This window comes from Camelus dromedarius, chromosome 5, assembly GCF_036321535.1.
Source record: "Camelus dromedarius isolate mCamDro1 chromosome 5, mCamDro1.pat, whole genome shotgun sequence".
NCBI lineage: Eukaryota > Metazoa > Chordata > Mammalia > Artiodactyla > Camelidae > Camelus > Camelus dromedarius.
In genome coordinates, this window is record NC_087440.1 from 50,958,085 (window position 1) to 50,984,035 (window position 25,951).

The window sequence follows — 25,951 nt, forward strand, 5'->3', positions numbered from 1 at the left end:
ACCAAACAGGAGGCCATTAGCTCCCTGTGTATCCCTGTTCAGAGTTTCTTTATACATACAAAAGCTAAAATAAACTGCTTATTCCAAATCCTTTCTCTTTTTTAGACACAGCACGCATTGTTCTGTGTATTTTCTTTTTTCACTTAAAAATTCATTTTCCTCATTGCTGAATGATGTACTAATTTAACCACTTCCCTATTGATGGTAAAGAGGTTTGTAGAAAGACATAAACCCACAAAGAAAAAGAGAGTGAGAAAGATAAATCAAGGATGTATTTTGTAGTTATGCATTCCTTTGCTAGGACAACTAGCAGGCCATTTTAAAAAAAAGCCAACCAATCAGAAGAAAGCAATAACGAAGACAAAAAAGAATAGAGAACAAAGGAGACATATAGAAAGCAAACAGTAAGATGGGTATATTTAAACTCAAATATATCAGCAATTACATTAAATGTATATGTAGTCAATTCCCCAGATAAAATGCAAAGACTGTCAGACTAGAAAACAATAATGATATATACTCCTTTAAAATATAAAGATATAAAAACTTTGAAATATAATGATGGGAAAAGATATACCATGCAAACATTGACCAAAAAGACGTTTATACAGTTTTAACATCTCACACAGATTGGAAAAAAACAGATGTAAGTAAAAAGGACATTTCACTAAAGTTAATAAAAGGCTCAATTCACCAGTAAGTTATAACAGCGCTTTATTTGTATCACCTAATTACATAGCCTCATTTATATAAAGCAAAAATGCAGAAGTAAAAGGAGAAACAGACAATCTGTAAGTGTGTGATATTTAACACATCTCTCTCAGTAACTCGGTAAACAATCATTAAAAAGACAATTAGTAAAGATGCCAAAGGTTTGAACAACATGATTAATAAACAGGACCTGATATTTAGAGAAATGCACTCAATAACTGTAGAAAAGACATTTTTTTCAACTATACATGAAACATTTATAAATAAAACTGTCCATAAATAGACTGGGCCATAAAACAAGTTTCAACAACAAACACCAAATGACTAAGATAATTCAGAATACTAGCTCTGACTATTATGCAAATTAAGCTAAAAATAAGTAACAAAAAATAAATAAAAACCCTCATGTGTTCGGAAAGCAATACATATACTTCTAAATAATGCACAGGTGAAGAAATCACAATGAAAATTAGAATATACCTTCACGTGAAAAATACTAAAAATACTAAATAACAAAACCTTTTAGATGCAGTAAAAGCCATGCTGAGGGAGATTTATTGCCTTAAATACATTAGAAAAAAGGCTGGGAGGAAAAATAGTGAATTAAATTTCCATCTCAGGAAATCAGGAAATGCAAATAAACTCCAAAGAATAGTAGAAGGATGAAAATAATTACTAAAATAGAGAACACATATATAATAGAGATCAACAGCCAAAAACTGGTTCTTTAACAATATTAATATGCCTGAAAATCTTCTGGTTAGACTAATCAAGAAAGAGCAGGCACAAGTAACTCTTGAATGAAAAGAGAGAAGTCATTAAAGATTTCAGATGTTAAAAAGTTAACTGGAATATTATATAAACTTTCTGGTAATAAATTTCAAACTTTGGACAAAATAGACAAAGTCTTAGGAAAACACTGCTAGCCAAAACAAGAAAATCTGAGTCCTTTTATCTACTTAAGAATTTGAATCTGTAATGTAAAAGTTTCCCATAAAGAAAGCTCCAAGACTACGGAGCTTCACGGGTAACTTCCATCAACATTTAAGGACAAATGATAAAGGAACACTTCCCAATTTGTTTTTATGAGATAATATAACCTTGTACCAACAGCTAACAAAAACATTACAAGAAATAAGAATTATAGGTCAATCAATATTCATCAATAAAGATGTTAGAGACAGAGAAAAAAAAGAAAAACAGAACAAAATTTTGAAAAGCTAGAAAATAAATGGACAAGTGAGCAGACTTTCAAGAAGCTGAATCCTGAGTTGATGGTGCAAAAAGCCAAGAAACAAATCAATTTACATTGTATAATCCATAAAAAGAACAAGGTACTACTAGAAACAGGGTTTAAGATGGGGTTAAAAAGAAGAGTGGCTAAAAATCTGATCAAGAAGTAGTAGCTTCCCTAAATCTTCTTTCCAGTTCCGAACATGGTGGTAACTGCCCCATCCACACCCTAACAGAGCCAGAAGTTAATTCTCTGAAAAGGGTACAAAGAGGATCTTTGGACTAGGAGAAATGTATCCCAGTTTTAAGTAGGGGTAATATATGTAAAATAGGGCAGTTAAGTAAATGAATGAAATACTGGATACTAAGACTCTCCAGTTTATTATTTCCACTGGGCTTCCAAATGGTGACAGCCTGGTTTCACTTTACAAGTAGGAGAGAAAAAGAAGCTTTTCTGGGAAATGAGATCAGCCAAAGAGGAATGAAATAAGACAATTACTAACTTCAGGGAAGATAAAACGCTGAGCAGGGAAGGAAAAGAAAACAGAGTACTGTATGATACAGCTGTGACTACAATTTAAATATTCATAATGTTAATGCAAATATCAGTCTTGACAAAATTATGCTCTAAATATGAAGCTAGGTGATGTGTGTGTATGTAATGAAGTACAAATGGAAAGAATAAAATCCTCATCTTTCCATAGTGGAAAGTCACGAAGCAGTAATGTATTACTAACAGAACTGGAGGTACATACCAAAGGAATCAGCTGAAAGAGCTAAAAGTTTCCTTGAGAGACAAGGCAATAGGAGTAGGCACTAAAAAATTGCAGGGCTACTGGTTTTTGTAATAAGCTTTGTAAAACTGCTTGATTTTCTAAACAATGTGCATGTATAATTTTGATAAAAACAAAAACTGTTTTAAGAAGGTAGAACACTTACCAATACACTTTTCTTGCTTTTTGAATAGAGGTAACTGTTTGGACTTCTTTTAAGGTCTGCTTTGTTTTCTTTTCTGCTGATTTGAATGCCTACTTATAAGAAAAGAGTTTTTAAATAATTTGTTGAAAATTTATTTAAATAACACCAATTAAATGACAGAGCAAGAAATAGTTTAACTGTCACAAAATGGCACTATCTATATACACACATTTATCTATACACACATGAAAGTAATGAAATGACAGAATTTTGCCTTAAATATTAAGATAATGTAAGTCAAAGGTTTACTGTATACAAATATTTGCTCAAGACCTACAAATGAAAAAGAGCATCATCTGTTTATCAGATACTGCGTGCAACCATGTAATAAGTTCTGGTGTAGATGCCAGAGACACAACAGTGAACAAGACAAAGTCCCTACACCAACCCCACTGGAGTCTGGGAGAAGAGACATGTATAAAACACAGAATTATTCAAATAAACATGGTAAGTGCTTCAAAGGATGCTATGGGAGTACGACAAGGGAACCTAACGTATAACTGATTGTGGTTAAAGAAGGTATTTCTGAGGAAGTGTCATTTAGATTGAAGCCTGAAGGATTAAGGGAATTATCAAGGCAAAGAATAGGAATAAGAGCACTGTAAGCAGAAAGAAAAGGCCAGCTTGACCAGCAAGTAAATTCACAGGGTAAAGTGTCAAGAAATGAGGTTGGAGAAGTAGACAGAGAGCTAAGTCATGAAGGCCTCTCACTTGACAGATAGTAGTGACTACATTCCAGGCAATATTCTAGGGATTGGGATATAACAATGAACAAAACAGATAAAGATCCTACTTTCATGCAATCTGCATTCTAGAGGGAAGACAGATAGACCTATGTTGGGACAGGTGTTCTTAAAAAGGAAAAACAAAGCAAAGAGGGAGTGATTAAGGGTAGTACTATTTTTACTAAGAGTAGTCCAGAAAGGCTTCTCTGATAAAGTCTCATTTAGACATGTGAATGAAGAGAGGATCAAACCATGAAAATTTTGAGAGAAGCAACACTGTTGGCAGAAAGAGCAGCAAGTGCAAAAGCCCTGAGAAGGCAGTATGGGTCACTGTTGCAAGAACAGCTAAGACCCCAGTATAGTTGGAACGAGTGTGTAACAAGAGGTGTGTAGGTGGGGGACGGGTATAGCTCAAGTGGTAGAGTACATGCTCAGCACACAAGAGGTCCTGGGTTCAATCTCCAGTACCTCCTCCAAGCAAAAATACATGAATAAACCTAATTACCTCCCCCTCATAACAAACAATACAAGTAAGAGATGTGTAAGTGATGAGATCAGAAGGAAACAGATTGTGTAGAATCTTATAGGCCAGGAGAACCTAAAATGTCTTGAGTAAGATGAGAAGAAACTGAAAGATTTTCAACAGAGGAAAATGACTTCATTTTTACTTAAAAGGATCACTACGGCTGCTGTGTGAAGAACAGACTGTAGCAGGAAAAGTGTAGAAAGAGAGAGACCTAGTAAGAAGCTACTGTTACAGTCCGTGTGAACACAGATGATAGGGCCTAGACTAATGAGAAGTGGCCAGATTCTGGTTTTGCTCTACAGGAAGAGCCAAAAGGATCTGCTGATTGATTGGATATAGTTTATAAGAGTCCAGGATGACTCCAACATTTTTAATGTGAGCAAAGGGAAAACTACTGAGATAGAGAAACCTGGGGAGGAGAGGCTTAGGGAAGAAAACAGATACTGGCAAAACATTTAAAGCAAAATTAAGTCTGAAAGGTATTTCCGAATTTGAAAACCTCATTTAAATAGAAGAAATAATTAAGTCCATTAAGTAAATAAAGCAGAGACAAACAATTAACATTCACTCTAAGAAATATTACGTACCTTCTCAGCAGCTTCAACAGTCTTCTGTGTTTTCTTAGCAGCGTATCTCTTGTGATCATAATACCTAGAAAAATATGTATCTCTTAATTTTTGATAGTCTTTTATTTTTTAGTTTCCTATTTATGTTATTTCTAATTGTACAGACTCTCAAGTCATCAAGAACACATTTTGAGCATTTATGCCATGTTGTTTTGTATGTTCTGTAGGAAAAAGTATAATACACAAACAAGATTTTAAAAAGTATTTTCACCCCAAAGTATATACAGTTAAAATAATGATTTTTCTTATTCTTAACTGATTTATTGCAGATAATATTTTACCTAAAATTTATACTTAAATTTACGGCTTACTTTTTGGCATTGGCATATGCTGACAAGCTGAGATCAACATCAACAAGCAATGGCCTATTTTTCTGAGGCTTCTGCAGTTGTTTATTCTTTTGCTTTTTCTTTTTTCCTTTTGGTGGTTCAGTTTCATTTTTCTCAGTATTGAAGTCACCATCAGCATCGTCATCTTCCTCCTCTGACAACAAGTATGGATTTCTATTAAAAATATTCAATAGTATTTCACTAATGTCAATGACATCACATTTTTATTTTCAATTTTTTCTCAATGAAATTATAAATGTACTTAAATTTATTGAAATTATAAACAGTACTTAAATAGTTGCGTTATTTTAATGTAAATTTAATTTTTTCTGTATTTTTGAAGATAAATTTCCAAACAGAAGAAAAAAATTTTTAATAAATATAGTGAACAATTAAATAGCAAAACAAAGACAAGCATTAACTGCTTAACTAAGAATCCGACTTACCTTAGCAGCATCGTAACATGGTTTGTTTGTAGTTTTAACTCTTTGATTGCATTTGCAACAGGGTCACCTTGAGCTTGGGCTTCTTTCACAATTAATCCGATTTCTGTCCAATCTATCTGGTTGGCTAAAGCACTTCGAACAACCTGAATGGCTCTGTCAACTATCTGTAGGTTCATTTCTATAAGCTCTCCTTTAAGTTTGTCTATTTCCTTAAGAAATAAACCAAAAGCACTTATTACAATGTCAGTTCAAGTTACCATTTTTGAAAAAGTATCTGAAAAGGCTAAAACAATACCTGAGCCTGCTGAAGAGCTTCTAATCTGTTTTCATGATCCTTTCGGACATTATCTAATTTCTTCAATGCTTGTTTTTCCTTTTGTTGGCAAAACAAATTTTTTAAAAATTAGATTTCTTCTAATTAGGTGCTATACCTTCTCTTTCTTACCTCCTTAAACTCACTATCCCACCCCAATTTCTGCCTCCTCAATGTTGTTTCCTAGCTAGCTAAAGTTCTCCATAGTCTGCCTCCCAGGTTTAACCCCAAAGTGCTTCATGCTTCAAAATTACTTCTTCTGACCACCTACCTCCCATTCTCTATATAGGAAAGTATTTTAATTACTAGTTACATTATTGAAGCCTGCAGAATTCAAGACATTTTCCCTTATGACATAAAAGTAAAGTTTGGAGGAATGAATTCTTAGCATTAATTATTAAAATAGCTTTTTATTTTATTGCTGCTTTTAATTTTCTCAGCATTATTTCTAGTATTTTACAGAATACTCTTTTTCCTAAATTAACAACACATAGGCTCGTGGTAGTTATGTGGTCATTTACATAGTCAGTCCTCCATATCTGCAGATGCAAAACCTGCAGATATGGGAGGACAACCATATTCATTGTACTACACCATTTTATATAAGGGACTTGAGCCTCCTCAGATTTTGGTACCTGTAGGGGCTCCTGGAACAATCCACTGGGGATACCAGGGATGACTGTATATAGCATGTTATCTTATGGAACTTACATTTTAAGATTATTGATCTAGAGGAAAAATTTTTTTTAACACCCTGGTAACAGTATTACCAATTAGTTTTTGAGTGCTTGATGTAATGTTTAAAATATTTAAGAGAGGAGGGCATATAGCTCAAGTGGTAGAGCACATGCTTAGCATGCAGGAAGCCCTGAGTTCAATCCCCAGTACCTCCAGTAAAATATTTAAATTGTAAGAATGGTGACTATTAAAAGAACACACAGTGATTGCTAAAATAATTCATGGGTATTCCGATGCACATAAAAAACATGGGGTTCACTTACATTTAGGGGGAGGGTATAGCTCAAGTGGTAGAGTGCGTGCTTAACATGCATGAGGTCCTAGGTTCAAACCCCAGTACCTCCATTAGAGGAAAAAATAAATAAACAAACAAACAAACCACATCCCCCCATAAAAAAAAAAAAACCTAAAAAAAAATAAGTTACTCAAACATGTTTACTTGTGAAGGTGCTGCCACCATGTGGCAATCCCACTATATAACTCATTTGACCCATGTGCTTTGAAATTCTGCTACTGTTAATTTTTTAAAACTAGTGGGAGAGGGAAGTTTATAAGGATTCACATAATTTCAAGTTTTTACACACGTATTTTAAGATTTTATGAATATATCAGAAAAATCAAATCCTCTTCAAATCAAGAGTGACTATGGACAATTTCTAAAAGTATTCTATGGCAAAAGCTTTGATCAAATGTGCTGTCAAAACATAGCCTATTAAACCCTCCTTGTAGAGTCATGACACATGGAAAGCATATTAAAGGACTAGTAAACTAAGTCCAATTTTAAAAAGAAAACAGTTTAATGATAAACAGATATGTACTTGTTTGTACAGAAAAAACTTTTCCCTCTCCTTTGGCCTATTTAAAAATCTCCTTGCAACACTATTCCCTTTACAGCAAAGTTTGAGAAAGCTTTGGGTTGTTGTAATAAAATAAATCATTCAAGGGAATAACTAACAGGCCTCACCCTCCCACTGTATTTTCTGGTTTAGAGACCATGTAATACTCTGATGGAGCAAATGAGGGTATACTTTTTAACACTAATAGGATATTTATCAGTATACTAAGAGATCAGGGCATTCTTACACTGCTTCTAAAAGGCTGCGCATTCCTGTGTGAGACCATCGTCTACTCAGCAAACCACACTTAAGGCTAGTTAGTTTAATATACATGTTTTTAGTAATATCATACCTGTTGTAAAGCTTTTAAGTCTATTTTCTGACCTTCTATTTTGGAATAAAATTCATCCACGGCCTTTTTAAAAAAAGAAAAAGACAATCAACTAGCTGACAAAGAAAGCAAAAACATGGTCTCCATTTCAACTTGCATACACAGAATTTTAGAGTCCATTTTGTTTTATAACACCACTCAAAGAAATTGAGCAGGTTTCCAGTAAATGTTTATATAACTAAACAGTCAAGAATCAAATTAAATCTTTGGTCTTTCATCTTGAAATAAAGTGGCAACAAACATTTCCAACAGTTTGTACTTGTGACTGCATTGATTTTTAATGTCCAGATTAAATGTCCAGTGATTGTAAAGCAAAAATATTTTCAATTTCTCAATGAAAGCAAGTTGATATAATTTTAACAACTCATATCATGCTAACCGGTCAAATACAGAATCAGAAAACCCACCTTGTCAAATGATTCAAATTCTATATATGGACATTGTGAATGTTGAGAAAACAAGAAAGGATGAAATTCCTCATACCTGTAAAACATATTTATTATATCACATTCAAGAACACTGATAAACACCCAAAGCAAATTGACTCATGCCTACATACTTACGTGAGTATGTCTTCAGTTGGTTTATCTATTTCCAGGCTTGGTTTTATTTCTCTTTTCTGAATAATATAACCCTACAAAAATCCAACATTAAAACTAGTTTCTGTTCATAATTAATAATTTACTTTCCTTGACTGATATTAATTTTATTAATTTAACTTACAAAATTATTCAGTTATAAATAATTAGCAGCATTTGTCTATTGATTATATCATGGCTCAAAATGACGTTTTTAAGGCTCAATACTGATTTGTTCATATGGACAAGAAAAAACAGGGGATAAAGAAAATGAAAACAAATGATCTGAGAAAGTGGTAGGATTATACATGTGCATTTTGCTCTTTTCTTTCCATTTTCAGATGTTCTGCAATTTTAAAAAGCCAAAAGCACTTCCAGCAGAAAAAGTCTTAGGTTCACTTTGATGGTAGGAAATTTTAATTCACTTTAATAACTGGGCAGGTCTATTTGAATTGAATTTAGCTGTAATTAGAACTTTCTCTGAATTTTTTTGGTAAGCAAAGTTATACCTTGAATAGGGAAGAAAAATCAGGTATGAGGAAAGTCAGAAGATGTTTAATAATTAGAAAGATGCAAATAAGCAAACTTTTGGAAAGTGCTGGCAAACTGAAATCTGCTTCTCTATCTAAAATCAACCTAAGAAGAAATATCTTCAAATTCTTCAACTTTTCTGGAGTACCAATAATGACTTGTACTTTCTAGAAAATTTAAGGAATACAACAAAAATAACAAAGCAACAGCAATTTTTTAAAACTGCCTTAGAATAAGCATATTACAGGTGTTACACTTCCAAATTACAATAAAAAACTTACATATACTGATTCTTCAATGAACATTTAAATTCTAAAAATCCAGATACAATAAATGTATGTGGTGCTACCTTTCCACTGAAGTTGGATGTTGTTTTCATATAGTCTTCTGCTTTCTGTAGACAAATAAGTACTTTTTCAATATCTAAGAGGGGAATAAAGGAAAAAAGTAGTGCCAATCAACCGTCAATTAAGTATCATTAAACATCTATGTAGAAAACAAAGTGCTTATGAAATAGTAAGAGTGTTCAAGAAAATTAAATATAGTTATTTCATGTTTGTAAGCAGTTTATGTAAGTAAGGGTCTGTTTTGGCCAGCCTGTAGTCCCAACAGCTTTTATTGAATCCATCTTTCCCCTCATGATCTGAAAAGCATTTTGTTCATATACTAAATTCCGATACATATATTTGGGCTTATTTCTGAATTCTTTATTCTGTGTATTCCTTCTCCTAAAATTTAACTTTTAATTTTTATAGCTTCATAATACATTTTAATCTATGAAAAGATCATTCTCCATCATTACTATTATTTCCCAGAGTTTTCCTGAACATTTTTGCATGCTTTTTATTGCACATGAATATCAAATTCATTTAATAAAAGTGCAGTAGCAAGAATAACAATACCAACCTGTTGGCAATTTTGAACAGCACTGTACTGGATTCATGTATTTCAGAAATTAAATCATTCACTTCAAACATTCAATTTGTATTTTTAAAGGCACAAAAATGTTTACAGCATAAAAATTATCCTTAAGCCTTAAGAAATTATATATAATCCCAAAATATAAACATCAAGAATGATTTTTTATTTTACATAAGAATCTGCAGATAAAAATTTGTCAAAGACTAAATCTTCCATTTTCCTTATATTTCCTCTATTTTTATTATCCTAATCTAGAAGTTAAACTAGGTTCCCTTAAGTAGTTACAAAGCCTAATTCATCATATAGCCACACTATTGCACTTACAGAATTAAAATGCACAAATAATGCTATTTCTAGAAACATCCCCAGGTTCTGAGTCAGACGGTGAATAATTCAACTCCTGCAAGCCTTGTCCAGAGACTGTCTCAAGTTCAGTAACCCCTTCAAAAATTTAGTGGCAGGGAGGGAGGATATTCTAAAATCAAAAGGCAATAAGGTAGGTCAAGAGATTAAATTGCATGTTAACCAGGGATAAAGCATCACAATAGAGTAGGAAGCCAGGAATACCATATGGATAGAACACTCATAGGTCAAATGTTTTTAAGTCTAGAACTACCTGCTCATTTATCACTTCTCATGGAAATAATTGTCATAGGTTTAAAAAAAAGGAAATAAATGAAAATGGACAAAACTTGTGGTATGCAGACGTACCTTTACTTTCAAATTTTTCATCCACTTTGACATTGCCAGAGAATCCATTTTCTATTAGACAGTGTTCTATGAGAGCTGGTCCATAGGCTATAAAAGCAGAAGATATTTTTAGTATTTTTCCTATAAAATTTCATATTCAAAACAGAATACAAATGTATATCCAAATATAAATGATCTAGGGGGGAGGGTATAGCTCAGTGGTAGAGTGTATGCCTAGCATGCACGAGGTCCTGGGTTCAATCCCCAGTACCTCCATAAAAAAAAAAGTAAATAAATAAACCTAATTACCTCCCCCCACAAAAAAGAAAGAATGAAAATAATCTACTCAATAACAGTAACCAGTGAAAATAACAATTAGTTTACTTAGCTTGAAATGGTACTAAAAATGACAATTCAAGTACTTATAAAAATTTGAGACTATAATGAAATTATAGAAGTCAGTGTAAAAGTTATAGGAATTTAAATAGAATTTAGCCACATTTAGAATTATAAACCAGGAAAGCAAGGTTGGTTTAGCATCCAAAAGTTGGTTATTGTAATATACCATATTAACAAAATAAAAAAATAGAAAAATCCAAATTTACAAATTTGACACATGCTATACTAACAGATGGAAAATTTTAAAGGTAACTTTTTAATGCATTCTAATTTCATAGGAGAGGAAGAGTAACTCCCTTAGTAATCAATGGTACCTGCCTTCCCATATGTCCTCCCCAGATTCCTTAGTATAGGGATAAGTGGTGATTTTCTCAAGTATAAAAGTTTATTGGATTATCTTTAGCCTGGTTAATAAAAGTACCTGGCAGATCCTGGGATACCCTGAGACTCAACAATAAAAAACAAAAAACAAAAGAAAACCCAAAGAAAACCCAACCAAACTAAATGAGTTATTAAACCAAAATGATTCACAATGGAAACAAAAAAACCCAATTTCTTACAAAACCACAGCTAGCACTCAAGTGCTAGGCAACATACTATTAGTTTACATAACTGTATTGCTTTTAAATAAGATCAAACAGATACAGGTCAAAGTTTAAGTGGTATAACAAATTTCTTTCCTTGAAAATAAACCCTAATTTACTCAAAAGATCATTTTAAACTCCTTTCTATATTTATCAAGTTGTTTTCTAATTTTCTACTAGGAATAGATTTAAATTTCTACTAGAACTATATTTAAATGTTTTAAATATATTCCAGAAAACCATACTATCTTACAAACGTTACATTGCTCTACGTAGGATTACTCACGAAGCAATGGGTTAAGAACTCTCTTCAATAGTTCACCTTTAGGTGCACTGCTTATTATTTCAGTCAATCTGTGAAACAAAATTGACATACCTCTTAGTATCTTACATTTAATAAACCTTAGAGCAATATTCATATTCACAATACTTCCATATGTATCAATCCCCCTGACCTTCAAAATACTCTAAAATATAAGAGGAATCAGTTGATCTTATATGTTAAAAAAAAATAGGTCATAAAAATAATTTATCTAAGGTTAGTAGGCTCCTTAACAGCATCTGGGACTTCAAACCAAGTTTTCCAAGCAAAATCAATACTTTTTCAACTAAGTCATACTGCTTATCATCAGTGTGCTCACATATGACATGAAAGAGGCATTTTTATGCAACAGTTAAATGTTGTTTGTGGAGATGGGTGATATATCTTAACATCTGAAATAGCTTTACCTAATTTAGCATTTAATAAGAACTCAAAGATACTGTGGTACCCAAATCAGCATCAATATCACCTGGAAACTTATTAGAAATGCAAATTCCCAGGCCCTGTACCAGCTCTACTGAATCAGAAATGGTGTTGGGGGTGGGGGGAGACAGGAGTCCTATTTCACCAAGCCCGCTAGGTGATTCTGATGCATGCTGAACTGAGAACCACTGCTGTAGCCTATTGGTCAGCAAAGCCTCCAGCCAGAAGAGTACAGCTACAGTCAGCACCTTTCCCACCATACTCCTGTTTTTCAGCTAAACCAGAATTCTTACCTCCTTTTGCACTCTGCTCAAGATACCCATTTGTCTTCTCACAGAATAGCTAAAAAATCCCCTCACCTTACCAAAAAAATCATAAACATCTGAAATAGCATCAAACTTAAGATTAAAAAAACATATTTACTCCTCCCAAATAAGGCTTAATTGCTTACAGTTAACTGCCTATTTATGTAGTTCAAGCAACCTAAATTTAGTTATCTTACGCAAGTAAACAAAATATTTCTTATGTGGCAGTTTTTTCATATTCTGACATATGATCTATTTTACTATGTACTATAATATGCAATGAGTTAATAAGCAAAACATGTTACCTTTCCAAGGTAAGCAAAGGTTCGGCAGCTCTAGCGTGATCAATTGGATAGCGTTCACGAACGGCAAATTTAACATCATCTGACTCATCAGTTCGAAATCTTAGGATATTTAAAATTAGGTATTCATAATCTGTAAGGACAATGTTCCCCTGTAATAAAATAAAACATAATTTAATGCTTTTCCCAAATCATTCTTAAAACATTTTTAAAAATTGAGAAAGAAAATGCAGCCTCTTAAAAACTCATTCAAGACTGAAAAATGAAGTTACAAACAAAAAGCATTTGAGTCTCATCTAAACAGTGCTCCTTGCACTTTTCCAACACAGATTATGAAATAAGATAAATAAATCTAAACATCCCAAGTGTGAAACATAATGGAGGAATCTAAAGCAACCTTAAACTCATTGATGTTTCTGCAGAGGTCACTATTAGAAGCAGAACAATCTATCAACACTTTGATAACTACCAGCTGAATTTACTGTTGGTTGAGCCAGGTCTACAAACACTATGGCTTATTAATGAAAAAAAGAACAAATATATTCCAGAAGCCAAACAAAGAGCTATTGATACTTTTGCCTGCAATTTGTCTTTTAATAGCAATTAGTTATGTGGCAAAATCAATAAAGATATTTACTCCCTTTGCCCAAGTAATTCCACATTTGGTACTGTGACCTAAGGTAATAACTCAATAAAACCAAAGCTACATGCTTAAACTGCAGTTTATTTACAACAGAAAACAACTGGAAACAGCCTATATGTAAAAACTGGGAAAGCTGTAAAATACACTATATCAATATGACAAAATATTTAAAAGCTGTTAAGAAGCTATATAAAAAAAAGTAGGAAAATGATTATAATGTTAAGTGAAAAATAGGAAGACAAAAAAAATCTTGTATCCTGGGAAGTGGAAGGAAAATACAGGGAAAAATTAAAATATTTATTAAAGAGTGAGGATTAAGACTTTTAAAAATTTAATACTGTTACAGAATCTTTTCAATAAAAAAGAGGGGAGAAACCTAATGAAAATAAAACTGCCCAAAGAACACCAACTTTCAAATTTATTAGAGTGTGAAGCTAGGAGTTGTTGTATAATTAAAATATAAAGAAGCAACCATGAAAATAGTCATAAATGCTTCAGCAACTACTTAGAAGCTGGTCATAGAACATGAACTTACTGCTGCACTTGGTTGAGGCAGGTCTACAAACACCGTGGCTTTAAAAATAAGTTATTGCTAAAAACTGCTAACCATAATCTGAGCTTTCAGCAAGTTGTTAGTAGTACCATTAAATATATCACGGGATCACAGATCATCATAGCAAATACAACAGTCAGTAAAAAGTTTAAAATATTGCAAGAATTACCAAAATGTGACACAGAGACATGAAGTGAAAAAATGCTGTTGGAAAAAAATGGTGCTGACAACAAAAAATTGCTCAATGCAGGGTTGCTACAAACCTTCAACTTGTAAAAAATGCAGTATTTTCAGAAGCAAAATAAAGCAAAGCTCAGTAAAACGAAGTATGCTTGTAGATAACCTGAAGTTAAGAGGTGCAGAAAGAGTAGCACCTACTGTTAAAGGTTCTAATTTCAAAGACACCATGCATTTAAAAATTTAAACATTTATTTAACTTAAAGAACAGAAATGTTAACTGGAAAAGGAAAGTAGGGGGCTTGGATAGAAGCCCATATAGTGTCTGGTTGCTTCATAAAGTTGTGACTTCAAAAATAGATCTGGCCATTGAGCCTGGCACATAGAAATTGCTCAATAAATGCTCACTGGATCAAATTGTGCAGTTATCAAGAACATCTGGAAGATTCCAGTAAGGCAGTTACTTTCCTGAAAGGGACTTCCTTAAACCAGGGTTTCCCAAAAGTATTCTGTAAGATGGCTCCCACTACTCTCATTAAAAAAAAAAAATCTGATCAAATAAGTTTTGGGAGTTTGTATGTAACATATTCCTTCTCTAGGGGACATACACATCATAGTATCATATTAAAGGCACTGGTGAGTCCTAGAGTTAAAAAAATTTTTTTTTACCTTACTTATTTTCAAAGTTCCTCAAACTTTTAAGACTATGGGATCCATTTCTCTAGGCTATTATCTCATGGAAGTGGTGTCAAGAAACATATTTTGCGAAATACTGCACTTGACTTTGATGTACTCAACAAACCACTTTCTGATCTTAACTTACTTCTCCAGAGTCTTTCTTACTGGAATCTTCTCATCACAAATTAATAAACTGACTTTCTTAAATGAGTTTGAGTAGCAATAGCCTCTTAACCCAAGGTCTGATCAACTCTAGATGAACCATACATCACAATTCCAGGCATGAAGACTAGAAGGTCAAACCCTGGTATAAAGAGAAGAAAGAGCAATCTTGAAGCTCTACATACCTCTTTTAGATACCACAGTGAGTAGTGAAAATTCCCAAGCACATACTCTCACATATAAATCCTGAATATCTATTTCAAACTCAACACTAACTGGACCACTGGAACCTAGACAGCTTGCAATTACTTAAATTCTAGAGATTTTCCCCTCAAATGAAAAAAACTCTCTTGTTTCAACTTGGGGCAGCAGGGTGGAGTTGGGGGGGACCATAAATAGGACACTGAATATAACAGTGGTTATTTTGGGATGAGGAACTGGTTGGGCTAGGAGTGGTAAGACCTTCCATTTTAATTCTATGAATTTCTCTATGTACTAAGCATGTATTTAGTACTAGTTGTATAAACATTTTTCATTTAAATGATAGTCTAGGTAATTCTAACTACTGTCCAAATGAAAAAAAAGAAAAACTGGACAAAATAAACAAAGTATATCTTTTAAGAAACAAAAAATGCAAACAAGGAAGTAAACATTTATAGGACCAAAACCTAGAAGAAAACTCAGAAAGGTGAGCTCCACACTTGCAGCTACTTTTTCCCTAGGATCAGTTATCTAACAGTTAAGAAGTAGCTGACAGGCTGAGAAGCTGAGCATAAATTCTGATAGACTCACAGAACAACTAAGGAGAATAAAAACTGGAATTCAGGGTCTAAGTAAAAGGTGTGTGTTGGGGGTGGGGGGAATATCCCTGATAAGTCCAGTTATGAATAGAGATCCCAAAAGGCTGCATCCCAGGAGAAGCAGTGAATTGGAAATATTCGAGCTCTCCCAGGCCCAGCTCCTAATCAATTCAATTTTTGACTGGAGTAAAGTAATCTGGGATTACTTGTGTCCTCAGCTACTTGTCAAAAGCAAATATCCTCTCTCAAGAAGAAAACATTGTTCTAGGTCTCAAACTGTATCTATACTCTCCTACTCAATGCCTGGCACACGATAAAATAATCTGCCATGTGAAGAGACAGGACAATGTAATTAAAATCAAAGAACAGACTATAAAAACAGGCACTCAGGTGGATCAGATAATAGAAAATTACAAACGATTCTAAATGATTTTTGTCTGATAGCAATAAGCTTAGTGAATTAGAAGATAGGTCAAAAGAATATACAGCTGAATTTAACTGATGAAAAACAGGAACTCACAGATTCTAGCACTTTGAACCCCAGAAGGTAATTACAAGGGAAAATCAACTAGGCACATCATAGCAAAACTACTGAAAACCAACGACAAAGATAAAAAAATTTTAAGCACCCAGATAAAAAGGAGAGATTACCTTCAAATGAGCAATAATATGATTGATACTGGTTTCATTAGAAACAATGGTCACCAGAAGACAATATACTATTTTTATAACTGTCAAAAGGTTATTTAATGAGAGAATCAACTAGATGGCAAAACTGGTTCTAAGAGGAATGAAGTACTTAGAGTAGGCGAGAGAAGAGTAACTGTGTAAGACTGCCAACTTAGGGCAATAAAACTGCTATCTCTGCAGGTATCTTTTCTCTAGACAGAAATAATTTAAATCTCTACTAGATAAAGTTAATTTGCATCAGTTTTCTGCAAGTTAAAGTCCACCCTTGCCAAGTTGTAAAAGAGCCTAATCAAGAGTAAATAGCTAATCAGCAGGGGAGGGTATGGCCCAGTGGTAGAGCACATGCTCAGCATGCACAAGGTCCTGGGTTCATTCCCTAGTACCACCTCTAAAATAAATAAGTAAACCCAACTGCCTTTCCCCTGCAAAATAAATAAAATAAATAATAAATTTTTAATTAATAAGAAGAATAAATAGCAAATCAATCAATGATACACATCCCTAGAGAAAAAAATAATCGCCAGGAGTGCCTGCTTGACAATACCTGGCAGGACACTAAAATGCATCTTGCCCTTTTTGTCCCTTTTCAAATTTTTGACAATTTTTCATTGTCTCTTCTCATGATCATAACATCTAAAATTATTCTTGATTACACACATATACACACAAACAAGCTACCTTCTTTGCTTCTTGGACTGATTTATTTACACAGGTGCAGCAAGAAATATAACTAACATATATAAACCTCCTTGGACTATAGTCAGCAAATGTAGAGTCCAACTGTATTAAGCAGTTACTGAAGCGATAATAATCACTGCTGCCTGGAGAATTTGTAAGAAATTTGGGATTTTATTTTCAATAGTCTCTATTAATCCAAAGACTTAGAATTATTTGCTTCTAACTCAAATATAGAACCAACCAAATTATCACTATTGGTTTCACCTGTGGTATGCCAATAAATGTATGTAAATTCCTCTCTACCTAAAGTCACTCAAATCTAAGGGATTAATGAGAGCAAACTACCATTTAAAGAATATATTATTTAAAGAATATATTATCCCAATTTGCAGAAGTATAGTCTACTAAATTAGAAGGTAGACAATGGGAATGGGTTTTATCATATAACCATCATAAAAATAGTATCAACACTCTGGAAAAAACAACCACAGATTCTCTTCAGTTTATTCAGTCCTGTGTAATTAATTCTGACTGTCCTAGATCATATGTTAACACTATTTTCATGAAAGAATTTGCTTCTAAAGAGAATCTTACAAATCCTAAGTTGGTCCCCTGACACAGTCTGGCATCTGTCCAAGCAGTATTAGCTCAGACAATATGAGTCTATTATTCAAGAGCAGAGGTCAGTAAACTTTTTTCATGAAAGGCAAGATAATAAATACTTAAGGGTTTGTGGGCTACATATGGTTTCTATTTCATTTTTTTGAAGAGTTTTTTTTTTTTAAATGTAAAAACCATTCTTAAACTCAGAGGTTTTACAAAAAAGGAGCCACAAACTGTAGTTTAACAACTCCTGTTTAAGAGTATCTGAGACTACCTTTGTTGAAGACCCAATTTATAACAAAATTATGGAGATGGAACAGGCTAGTAGCTGCCAGGGTGCAAGGATGGGAGGAAGAGGGGTGGATATCACTATAAAGGGGTATCACAAGGAAGACCTCTGTGGTTATGGAAGAATTCTGCATCCTGATTACAATGGTGGTTACACGAATCTACAGTGGCAAAATGCATAGAACTACATACATACATTGTACCAAAATCAATTTCCTGATTTTGAAATTGTAATGTAATTATGAAAGATATAACAACTGAGGGAAACTGGGTGAATGGTACACCAGACCTCTCTGTTCTATCTTTGCAACTTTCCGTGAATCTATAATCATTTCAAAACAAAAGTTTTTTAAAAATGTTTTTAAGAAGGTTATCACACAAATTTTTTAAACTGACCACTAAGACCACATACAAAAATCTGTTTCAGGTGAGCAGCAGCTGCAGCTGCTGTTGCCTGCAGGGGAGGGGGCAGAAAGACGGTTAAAGGAATCACTTGCAAAGAGAAGTGCATAGACAGTTAAAGACAAGCACAAGGATCAGCAGCTGGTCTTACTGCCCCCGACCCACATCTCTGTCAGTAACTAATACAAGTATGTTCACTTTGTGATAGTTCACTAAACTGTACACTTATGATGTATATGTCACATCTCTAACAAAAACCTTAAAATTACTACAAGCATGTTGTAAAAACATTCGTAAGAGATAAAAAAACAAACATAGCTCAACATTATTTTTAAAAATTACATAGTATTCTATTAGTTGGGTCTCTCTTGATTATTTAACCAATCTCTTATTCAAAGACATTTAGCTTTGAATAATGGAGTTGCTTGGAGTCTAGTTAGAAGAGAAAAATTCCACTTATGAGGAACAACCAGGGACCAGTTTCCACCTAACAGCTGTGATAAGTCTGACCCAAGTGACTCATGCAAGAAATAAATGGGAACACTTAATAGGTAACAGTCACAAAGAAATGGAGAAAACCAAAATACAACCAAAACATTTAGGTTCTTCCCAAGTGTTATACATTATAAACACCATGAATATCCTTGGTATAGTCCTTCCTGAGCACTTGCCTCATGAGCTTGTTATGATAAATTCCTAGAAATGGAATTCCTGGGTCAAAGGCTATGCACATCAACTTTAAAAATCATGTTATTATAGTGTCAAATAATCTTCCAAAAATAATGTTCTAATCTGCCCATGTTTCTCTACATTGTTCGTAACACTGGTATTGTCAGACTTTCCAGTCATTTATATATTGACAGAGAAAGAAAACTATTATTTTTATCTTTCAATAATTTGTGAATCTATACATGTATTCATGCTTTTATAAGGCATCTGTATTATTCTTTATTGAATTGTGTAATTAAGCACTTTGCCCATTTTTCCACTGGAATGATTTGTGAAAATTGCATATTAGGATTATGAACACTTTATTTACCATTCAAGGTGAAATACTTTTCCCCAGTCTTTCACTTCTGATAAATATAGTTCATGATGTTTTCTGCCTTACAGTTTTTAAACTGCCTTATGCAGTTTTAAAAATTAAGCAGTCATATCTATCAATATTTGTTTTCATTGTTAGGCTTGTAAGTATTTTTCACCCAAAATTTATCAATCTCAATCTATGTTTTCACTTAGTACTTCAATGATTTCACTTTTTATATTTAAATTTTTGAGGCAAATGGAATTTATTTTGCTGTAGGTTGCTCATGAAACATTTCCAAAATAGAATAGGTAACTAATGGAAGGATTAAGAGGAAAGAGGCAAGACTGTTGAAGCCATCAGTAGTCTTCCTCTTATGACTGATGACGCTGAAAACACAATAATCCTGAGTCTCAACTGCTGTCTTATTTATGACACAACTATTTGACAATTTACTGGCTGTATCACACTAGTCCTGAAATGTAAAGTACCAAATAATTTCCTCAATTGTCGGATCTTCGTCTCCCACATTCATAATGCTGTTTTAAATGGCTACGGTCTGCCTAAATACTGGCCTCCAGATAAAACAAAGATTAACGTAAAATTACATTTTACTGGTGTGGCACTTTATTATCCTAGTGTATCAATGGCCTTTTGACATGGAAATAAATGTTCCCTGCCCATGTTTTAGAACACTATCACATGAATAATTAACAATATAATGAATTCTCCTCACCCCATCCTCCCAATTTAACTTACCCTATCATAGAGCTCAATGATTAAGTGATAAGCAGCTTCATCACTTCCAAATTGAAAATCTACAATTCTATCCACACCAAGCTGTTTTGCACTGACTAATCTTCGACTCTTCAAATGTTTTCGGCACTAGCAAGAAAGAGAAGAAAAAAGGTATTTATGTAGTAAAAGTGAATTTCTAATCATTTGGTATTGGTTTTAAAGTTAGTTTCACCTTTTGATTTCCATCAGGAACAACATCTTAAAAACAGTAGATAAAACAGTCATAAAATTAAAACTTACAGAACGATAATCAGAGGAAAAACATTTTATTTCAGAAGACTCTAGCTGCTAGTTCTGAAAAAGCATTTTATATTTATTTTTTAAGTAGAAAATGACAGTCCTATAGCGAAATTTACTTTGTTGCTTTATACCACCACGAAATAAATCTGTTCTTGTCCTGATGACTCGCTCAAAGCCGTAACTTTTTTAAAGTCTCTTTGTATTCCAATTTTTTAAGTACCCCAAATTTCCTTCTGTGCATTTGTGTTCAAGATTAACTAGTGATTTCCACTAATCTTTCACTTCAAATACAAATTCTGAACCATGAGCTTACTGGAATTCTATAAATTAGGCCTCCAACATACTCACAACCAATTACCCTCTATTCCCACAAACTTTACTAATAAAACCCAAACAGTTTTTCTCATTCTATCTCAAAGCTTTTGAACAACCTAGCTCAATTCCAAATATAAGAACTCCTATCCTTTATCAAATCCCATTCCTCCTATCCCTAGACATAAGGTTCTTGTTCTTATTAGCATTAAAATAAAATTAGCATGTTAAACTCAAATACAATTTACTTGGCAAATACCTGTTGTTTTAGATTACATGTACTAACTACCCTTTGGTAAAAATATTTAAGTATGATATGGACCAGAAACAAGACTACACTGTAGCCCCTAAAAAGAAAATTTATAATTGTTTCTAATTTTTGAATTTGAAAGACCCCTTAGATAAGACCAGCAGGAAAGAATGCTTTCTTTTCTTCAAGTCTCAAAATCAAGGCAAATTTTACAGAGAAGTTAATCTAAAACCATCTTAAAAAGAAAAAAAAAGAAATATACAGGGTCATTCTTAGCAGTAATGCCAATTCTTTCATAACTAAGAGTTCTCCAGACCTATAGTTCAAATTGATAAAATTTTCATTTTATGTATTTAGCCAGAATTATATACTCACATATATTTAGGCAGATATAAGAAGGCTTTTCAAAATTCACAGAATAAACAATCTCCCCCTCCTAAATTCAATAGTTCTGATTTTAAAGTGGCCTATATTAATTTTGATTTAAACGGTGACCTACATTCAGGGCTATCTTTAAATCCCCAGGTGAAAATCATAATCAATTCTTTCAGAGTCCCCCCAGTAATATATTTATTTGAGAAAAATAAAGTTAAAAATTAAGATAAAAGGCATCCTTGAATGCAGTATTAGTCCACAACATGGAATGGTCAAAAAAAGGGAAAATTATCATGAGTATAGAAGGACATATAGTACATATGTCAAGCTTCTTTTTTCTTTATTTCCCTACCAGTAGCTTGGTGAAAACTGTGTTCTGTCAGTGCCACAAAGCTATAGCTGGCATCCCCAAATGTGAAAACTTGGAACAACTGCTGTGATTTACCACATACTGAATGTGACCCTGCCTGTGACATACAACAGTAACAGCTCTATTTTAGTTACTTATGAAGTGCTTAACATTGTCTGCTTCATTAAAGGAGTTTTAATACACAGATTGACATGTACACCTAACTCACAGAATTCTAAGATTTTTTTTTCGAGTGTCTGTCTTATTGGCGTAGCCTGATTTGGAGGATGTTTACACAATCCTGGTATCATGTCTTTTTTCTGTTAATTGAAGTACAGTCAGTTACAGTGTGTCGATTTCTGGTATACTCATATATCTTGTTACCTGTTATAGCATCTGTAAAACTGAGTGATACTTGTTCTTCATATTCACTGAGCTGTTAAACATCTTAAATGAAATATGTATTATTCTTTGAAAAGTGCTATACAAAGTGTCATTATTATTAAGGACAATCCCCAAAAGAATCATTTTGGGTTACTATTAAGTAAATTAAACTTTTAAGAATTTGATAGTTTTGACAGGCCTTGTGATTTGGGAAACACTTACCTAACGTGTAATCCAAAACAGATTCTAAGTTGCTGGGGATAAGGATCTTCTCTGTAAAGCCTCTAATGAAATAACACAATGCCAAAACAAATAAATTTCTGAAGGAAAGTGAGGAGGAGAGGAAGAAGGAAATTAATACATATGGAGCCCTATTATGTGTCAGGCATTGTGTTAGGTGCTTTACATGTAACTTCATTTAATCCTCACCAATAACCCCATAGGGGAAGCATTAACTACATTTTACATTTAGAGAAACATGTTCCAAGAGATTAAGTAAAATTTCCAAGTTATAAAAGTATTTAGTGACAAAACCATTAATTCAAAGTTAGGTATATCTGACTCTAACGTCTTTCCTCTGTACCACCTGAGCTTTGAGTATATCTGTTATGTCAATAAACGAATGGGTAGCACATCCAAAGTGCAGGATCTGAGTTTTAATAGAAAAAACAAAAATAAAGAGAGAAGTAAAAAGACATGATTGGTAACATACTAAAGTCAGTGAGTATTCCAACAAAAGACAGATTGGTAGCTGAAAAGTGAGCTATCGAAGATATAAGTCTAGGGAAGGAGGGAAGGGGGCAGATCACAGAAAGTCAAGAATGCTAGAATATAGGACATGGATTAAGAAATTAGAGAATCAGAAAAGGTGGGATAACTAATGAAAATCATGCTTTAGAAAAATCAATGTTGGTTTAATACAGAATTGTTTTGATAGTGAGAAGTGGAGTAGAGTTAAGAGACTATAATGTCAAACATTATAAAAGCTTGAATCAAAACGGTAACTGTGAGAACAGAAAGATTTGGAGCACAATGGGTTGTGAGGGTAAAAGGGAGAAGTTAATAAATATCTACTTTATTCATCTAGTACCTATCAACTACTCTATCTTTATCTCTATTGTATTCATAATAGTGAAGGAAAACCAGTTTAAAACTTCAATGTTAGTGAGCAATCTTAGGGCCTTAAAGTTTAGCTTCTACAAGTAAAACTTAAAATTTACCTTCATTGCAAAACTAGACGGCATCATATTCTTAGGCCACTCGAATTCTGTCGTGTGAATTCGTATGCCAGATTCAAGTAAAAGTGTAGCTTTAAAATCTGGTCTGTAGAAGAAAAATGTTAAAATTTTCTTTAGGGCATTTGCCAGCGCTAACCCAGATTTTTTAAAAATCTCGTATTTAATTACGAACGATAAAGCAAGCCTATGAAATGCTCTTACTTTTGAAGACGAATAAGGTAGGTCTTATTATCCACATCGTAAACATTGTTTACTCTCATTCCTAGCAAGCTGCAAAGAGAAATGAAACATGTAACAAATCATATTTGAAACATAAAACTTCACACAATTTAAAGCTGTAAGCGGAAGCAGAGCCTGAGAAAAAAAGCGAATCTTCGACTTTAAAGATCGGGACTCGACGAAAGGGATCAGATTCTGAAGGACATCAGGCATTCAGCCCAAATCTTAAGTGTAACCATTTAAGAACAGAAGTGGTGGCCGCCTCTCTTGCTCCCTCATCGTCGGAGACAGCCTACACTGTCTATGGAGTGTGTATCTACCTTTACTTTAACCTGAGCACCCAACCCCCACACCTCCTATCCTTTCTCTCTCCTGAAACAGCCTACACTCTATGCAGTATGTATCTCTCTAAATAAATCTACGTTTACTGAAAAAACAAAAAACAAAACCACAGAACTGGTGTATCAGCTCTAGGAACACCATACAATGCTTTGAGTCTTTGAAAGGATCCAATTTTTAAAGGAAATACAGTAAAATCTAACCCACTTAATTTATTATTAAAGGAAAAAAAATGTAAACGAGGCCCGGGGAGATATGACAAAACTCACACAGCTGAACTGACCGAATAACAGATACCAGACTACAATCCAGATCCCAGGCCAAATCTGTTACCTCCAGCTAAAACGCGATGCTGCCTCTGGGGTGAAGAGAGCGTCTCAGAAACCAAGCGCCTAGTTTGCAAATCACTGGAGCAAATGACTATTCCGCCGTCTTGGCGTCCACCTGGCGTCTCGTGTTTTACTAAACGTTTGCTGCGAGACCCGGGCGACTCATGCCAACAAGACGAGAGCCCCGCCATAGCCCGACACAAGACCTGGCGAGACCAGCAGCCCACGAAAGCGGGTTTGAGGCACGCGGCCGCCGGGGGCCCCCCGGGTATCCTGAGGGCTACGGAAAGATGTCACGCGCTCGCCCATTCAGGCCTAGCCAGATCCACAGAAGAACAGCAGTGAGAGGACTAAGGAGAAACATCAGGCCGGTCTCGTTTCCACCGTGTGGCCACGGCCTCTGCCTCCTGCACTCCCCGCACGAACCTGGTTACCTGTCGTACAGTACCTGGCATTCAGCTCCGCGACTACCGCGCGGAGGTCAATGGTGCTAAAGCGGGTCTTCATGGCGAGGTTTGAGGGTCGCTACCGCAGTTTCCTCCACTACCTGCCTGACTCAACGCCGCTACTCTTATGCGCAGGCGCACTTGGCGTATCTACGGCTGCGCAGAACGCCCAATATTCCTTAAAGCGAACGCGTTTGCGTCATTTCTCTGAAGTATTCGGCTGTCAAGCAGTCGTTAGCTCGCTTTTCGTTGTACCAAAACAATTTGAAGTAGATCCAAACTATTCTCTGGAAACTGCATTCCTTCCTGGAAAGCTTACGGACTAGCCGGGTTACTTTGCCTCGTTGTATTTCGGGACTCAAGCCAGCCTCCATAGTGACGCCTGCTGGTCTTAGCAATTTGCGAGAAGCGTACTGGGAGGATTTCCCCAGGCGCGCGGTAGGACTCTGTATACTAGAGCCACGACCCCGTTCCCTGATGTGTAGAGTTTTGAAATGTAACGAAGAGGACTGTTTCATTCGCCCTACGTTATCCTCAATGATCGAGGCGAACCAACCCTCAAAAACAAGTTCCTATTCTAATAAGTCTTACTCTCTGAAGAGCATCTTGCGGTGTATTGTGGGATTCTCATCAATCTACGTCTTGGGATCCCCTGGGCTTAGCATTGTACCAGGTACACCATAGGGGCTCCATAAATGCAAGGCAACCTGAATATTCAAGTGTTTAGCTAGATAATGGTGAAGTAAGATAAAAATAAAAATAAGGCAAGATTGTCCCGCCTAAGGGGATTCACGCTGTAGTAGGAAATAAGTTGTGCAAGAATGTAAATATGGTACTTTTTGTTTGCTATGATAGATACGTGGGAAGAAAACCAATTTTAAGACAGGAATCCAAAAGAGACGGGGTCTCGCTATGTTGCCCAGGCTGGAGTGCAGTGGCTATTCACAGGCGCGATCCCACTACTGATCAGCACGGGAGTTTTGACCTGCTCCGTTTCCGACCTGGGCCGGTTCACCCCTCCTTAGGCAACCTGGTGGTCCCCCGCTCCCGGGAGGTCACCATATTGA

General features: G+C 34.5%; 2 protein-coding genes across 2 annotated transcripts in view; one reads left to right on the forward strand and one right to left on the reverse strand.

Annotated features, from left to right (window-relative positions):
* The window catches only part of KLHDC2 (kelch domain containing 2), a 55,327-nt gene extending 31,170 nt beyond the window's left edge, over window positions 1–24,157 (forward strand). The window contains exon 13 of the mRNA XM_031453674.2: window positions 23,818–24,157. Within this exon, the coding sequence (XP_031309534.2) occupies window positions 23,818–23,860 (43 nt within the window). The 3' untranslated portion in view covers window positions 23,861–24,157. The remainder of the gene's footprint in view (window positions 1–23,817) is intronic.
* Window positions 1–25,207, reverse strand: part of NEMF (nuclear export mediator factor) — a 44,873-nt gene extending 19,666 nt beyond the window's left edge. The window contains exons 1-16 of the mRNA XM_010982886.3: window positions 24,887–25,207; window positions 23,753–23,821; window positions 23,534–23,636; window positions 20,365–20,490; window positions 12,911–13,059; window positions 11,842–11,909; window positions 10,594–10,680; window positions 9,311–9,384; window positions 8,416–8,486; window positions 8,260–8,335; window positions 7,814–7,876; window positions 5,870–5,947; window positions 5,575–5,783; window positions 5,111–5,302; window positions 4,761–4,824; window positions 2,884–2,972 (exon numbers count right to left, since the gene is read on the reverse strand). Of these exons, the coding sequence (XP_010981188.1) occupies window positions 2,884–2,972; window positions 4,761–4,824; window positions 5,111–5,302; window positions 5,575–5,783; window positions 5,870–5,947; window positions 7,814–7,876; window positions 8,260–8,335; window positions 8,416–8,486; window positions 9,311–9,384; window positions 10,594–10,680; window positions 11,842–11,909; window positions 12,911–13,059; window positions 20,365–20,490; window positions 23,534–23,636; window positions 23,753–23,821; window positions 24,887–24,945 (1,577 nt within the window). The 5' untranslated portion in view covers window positions 24,946–25,207. The remainder of the gene's footprint in view (window positions 1–2,883; window positions 2,973–4,760; window positions 4,825–5,110; window positions 5,303–5,574; window positions 5,784–5,869; window positions 5,948–7,813; window positions 7,877–8,259; window positions 8,336–8,415; window positions 8,487–9,310; window positions 9,385–10,593; window positions 10,681–11,841; window positions 11,910–12,910; window positions 13,060–20,364; window positions 20,491–23,533; window positions 23,637–23,752; window positions 23,822–24,886) is intronic.
* Window positions 25,208–25,951: the final 744 nt, after the last annotated feature.